The 3909-nt window shown below is 45.5% G+C and overlaps 1 protein-coding gene across 1 annotated transcript; it reads right to left on the reverse strand.

Annotated features, from left to right (window-relative positions):
* Positions 1 to 219: 219 nt before the first annotated feature.
* On the reverse strand, positions 220 to 3533 carry LOC308694863 (protein FAM200A-like; the record flags this gene model as incomplete). The annotated part of the gene is made up of 4 exons (XM_081372654.1): positions 220 to 308; positions 1230 to 1323; positions 1456 to 2741; positions 3470 to 3533. 4 exons carry the CDS (start codon positions 3531 to 3533, stop codon positions 220 to 222), a joined length of 1533 nt encoding a protein of 510 aa, XP_081228780.1.
* Positions 3534 to 3909: the final 376 nt, after the last annotated feature.

Genomic DNA, 3909 nt, shown 5'->3' on the forward strand with positions numbered 1-3909 from the left:
ATTAGCATGGAGGGACCTAGTTTACAAGAGTTTGATGCCAAGGAAGCTGTACAAACATGGTTCAGTCAGGGTAAAAGTGTCACGGTATGCAGAGAGAATCCAAAAGGCGAAATGGCAGGTAAACAGTTCTCTTTAATAGAAATAAGTCAAAGCCAACAATGGCCGGTTAACAAAGGCAGTTCGTAAATAAGGAGATCACAGATAGTGACTATGAGTAGTTCAACAGGCAGGTCCGGATAACTGGTGCACAGCGAGACCAGGGAAACTGGTGAGGCGTCGGACACTCTGTGACTCTCCACGGCAGGCAGCTGGGCACAGCACAGATCAGGTAATACAGTAGGTAACGAACAGACCAGACAGGACGAGACAGGACTGGACTGAGACAGGACTAAAAACAAATCTCTTAGCTGAGTAAACTCAATGGTCAGTACATACGTGACGGTAGGAAATAATCCGACAGAGCAGAAGAGAAAGAGAGAACTAGAAATAGAGAGACAAACGACAGGAGATGGGAAACAGGTGTGTGATGAGAAAATGAGAAACAGCTGAGATAGATGAAAGGGAGATAATGCATCAAAGAGAAAGAGCGGGGAAGTAATGACCGAAAAAGGCCAGCAGATGGAGACAGATAAAGAGAAGAGAAACAAGATCATGACAAAAAGGTAGCCTGACGTCGTCATACTCAGATTCTAGTCAGAATGTGAGTCTGATACTGCTCCATTGAGCTTTGATTATGGGGCGTGTTTCAACCGAACCAGGAAAGAAAATGCCTCTGCACTCAGTTGGATAGACCAGGGGTTCTCAACTGGTCCCACCCTGGGACCCACATTTTCCCATAATCATTAAGTCGCGACCCACTTTTTTTGAATTAAACCAACAAAATTTATTTTTCAAAAATAACTGTTGAAAACACTCATATATCATCTTATTAAAAACATAACCCTACATACATACATATATTATCCCGTACAACGTGCATTTCAGAGCATATTAATAAGTAACTGGACCCTGACAACCGCATGTACAAAAGTTAATTAAATAAATAAGGCCACATAACAAGATATTTTTACTCTATTCAGAGCAAATTAATAAGAAACTAAGGAGGACCATGACAACTGCATGTACAAAAGTGAATAAAATCAATGTCAAAATCACTCAAAATTTTCAAAAGTTTTCACCTAACCAGGTCATTTGTGGAAGTTAATGAGACAATTGGGGATGTGCTTTACTCTTGATAAGAGTTTCAAAGTCTGGGGTGACAGTAGACAGAGCTACTCTCAGATCATGCTCAGTGTCCAACCTGTTTCTCTGCTTTGACTTGAGCTGGACCAAGGTAGAGAAGCCACTTTCACACAAATAGGTTGTGCTGAATGGTAAGATCGTTTTGACTGCTAAAGTGGCGAGGGATGGATACTCAGTCATCACATCGCTGCACCAAAAGTGGGAAAGGCTTACCTCACCAAATCTCTTTTTCAGCGTCAGGTCACATGACAGGTCCACCAGCTGATGCTCTTCGTTGCTTGGCAACGTGATGTTTTCCACATTGATACTGAAGGGGTCGCGTATCCAGTCCATGGTTGTTTGTTTCTCTGGGAAGTAGTCGTCAAACCAAGCTTGAAGTTTAGTGAGATGCGCCCTTAAAGTTTGTTTCAAGTTATTTTTGGCCGCACTGTCCAGCTGCTGTGCTTCATGGCAAGAGTTGGGAAACATGTCCAGTCTGTCTTTGGATAAATGATTTAGCCACAGTGAGATCTTTTTCTTGAACGCAGCAATTTTGTTTGACTGTTCAAATATATTGTGTCCTCTCCCTTGCATCGATACATTTAATGTGTTGAGGTGCTCAAAAATATCAGCAAGATATGCAACTCGTACGAGCCACATTTCGTTGTCAAATAGTTCTGCATACGGGGAGTTAGTCTCTGAGAGGAATGTGGCGATTTCTGTTTTAAGTTCGTAAAAGCGTGACAACACCTTGCCCCTCGACAACCAGCGGACTTCTGAGTGATACAGCACCTGCATGTGCTCAGAGCCCAGGTCTTTACACAGATGTGAAAAGCAACGGCTACTTTTTGCACTCCGTTTTATGTGGTTCACCACTTTGATGACATTTGTTAAAGCTTCATCAAGTAAAGGTACCATATTCTTAGCCGCCAGCGCTTCTCGGTGCAAAAAGCAGTGGTTCCACGTCGCGTTAGGTGCCCTCTCCAGAATTCGCTTCACCACACCGGAATGTTTCCCGGTCATAGATGCAGCTCCATCAGTGGTGATTCCCACACAATATTCCCAACTGAGGCCCAGTGAGCTCAAATACAAGTCCAGGGTGTTAAAAATGTCCTCTGCTTTTGTAGTGGTAGGGAGGTCTCTGCTGCAGAGAAATTGTTCTTGCAAATCACCGTCCCACACATGCCTCACATAAACCAATAAAATGGCATGGTTAGCGATATCTGTCGATTCGTCCATCTGTAAGGCATAGTAAGGGCTTGCCTGGATGCGTGCTGTGGTCTGTTGTTTTATGTTACCAGACATGTCTTCAATCCGCCGAGCTATGGTATCATTGGAAAGTGGTATGGTTATCAGTTTATCCACCGCTGACTGATCCAGCACCTCTCTTACCATATCCATTGCAGCAGGTAAAATGAGCTCTTTGGCTACTGTGTGGGGTTTCTTGGCTTTTGCAATGCGGTGAGCTACTAGGTAAGAATCTAAGTCAAATTTTCCGACGACACTGTGTTGCTCAGAATCTACTCAGATGAATCTACACATGATGTTTCATAAACAAAGTTCAGGTGGAGCACATTCAAATAATCAATCCAATCAACCGTCTGCTGTCTACACTATCAGCATGAGGGTGTACTCACACTAGCCAGTTTGAACCGTGCCCGAGTGCGTTTGACCACCAAAGCGCGGTTCGTTTGATTAGTGTGAGTGCTCCGAACCGTGCCCGGGCGCGGCTCGATTAGCCGGCCCTGGCCCGGTTGGAAGAGGTGGGCCAGAGCACGGTTCAGTTGGACTCGGGCGCGGTTCGCATGCAGTGTGAGCGCTAACCGTGCTGGAGCATGGAACAGGACGCGTGACGCAAACCTCCTCATACGAGCAGCACGATTACGTGAAAATTTTCGTGCCACAAAGGCGATAGATCTGTTTAACAACAGGCTGTGAGAGGGCTGTGGACCAAACGACTCAAAATTATCCACAAAGTAAACAGAGCGATGGACTCAGAGCGATGCGCCGCTCTTCCTGTTTATCCCGAAACCGTCACACCATAATGACGTAAGCGTGCTCCGGCACGAATGCTGAAACCCTATGTGAGTGCAGGCCAGTGGGGGAGTGGGGAGGGGGGACAATCGTACTCGGGCCCGGTTCATGGCAACCGTACCTAGTGTGAGTACACCCTGAGAGGAAGCATATATTTATCACTCTGTCAACTCACCTAACATTCCTTGACAGTTTTCAGCATCCCTCCACTCACTCTCGGCTTTTTCTTCCACAGCCAGGAATACGGGGAAGTAGCCTACTCTGGGTTCGGGCCGCATACCGAGCCCGAGCCCTCTCCTCGTACAGCACACCAAATATGCATTTATTCTATCTGACTTATTTGTAAGCGTGAACTCGTGCAATCACAATTCTCCAGCGGCAGTCATTTGAATTCAACCCAAGCGCTCGTTGATGACGTGGATGATTACGTTACTGTTGCTTATCTGTCCATCATCACATAAACCCCGCCCTGACAATTTGATTGGTCCAAACTATTTTTGTTTGGGCATAATAGCTCCTCAACGGATCGAGGATTGTTTCATGGATTTTAGATTTTTTAACCGCCAGAGAACAGAGGGTAGCAGTAAATGGCAATCTATCAGATCCCTTACTGCTCTCTACAGGTCTACCTCAAGGGTGTGTCCTTTCACCCCT

The sequence above is a fragment of the Scardinius erythrophthalmus genome, assembly GCF_964197995.2.
Source record: "Scardinius erythrophthalmus genome assembly, chromosome: 1".
In the NCBI taxonomy this organism is placed as follows: Eukaryota; Metazoa; Chordata; class Actinopteri; order Cypriniformes; family Leuciscidae; genus Scardinius; species Scardinius erythrophthalmus.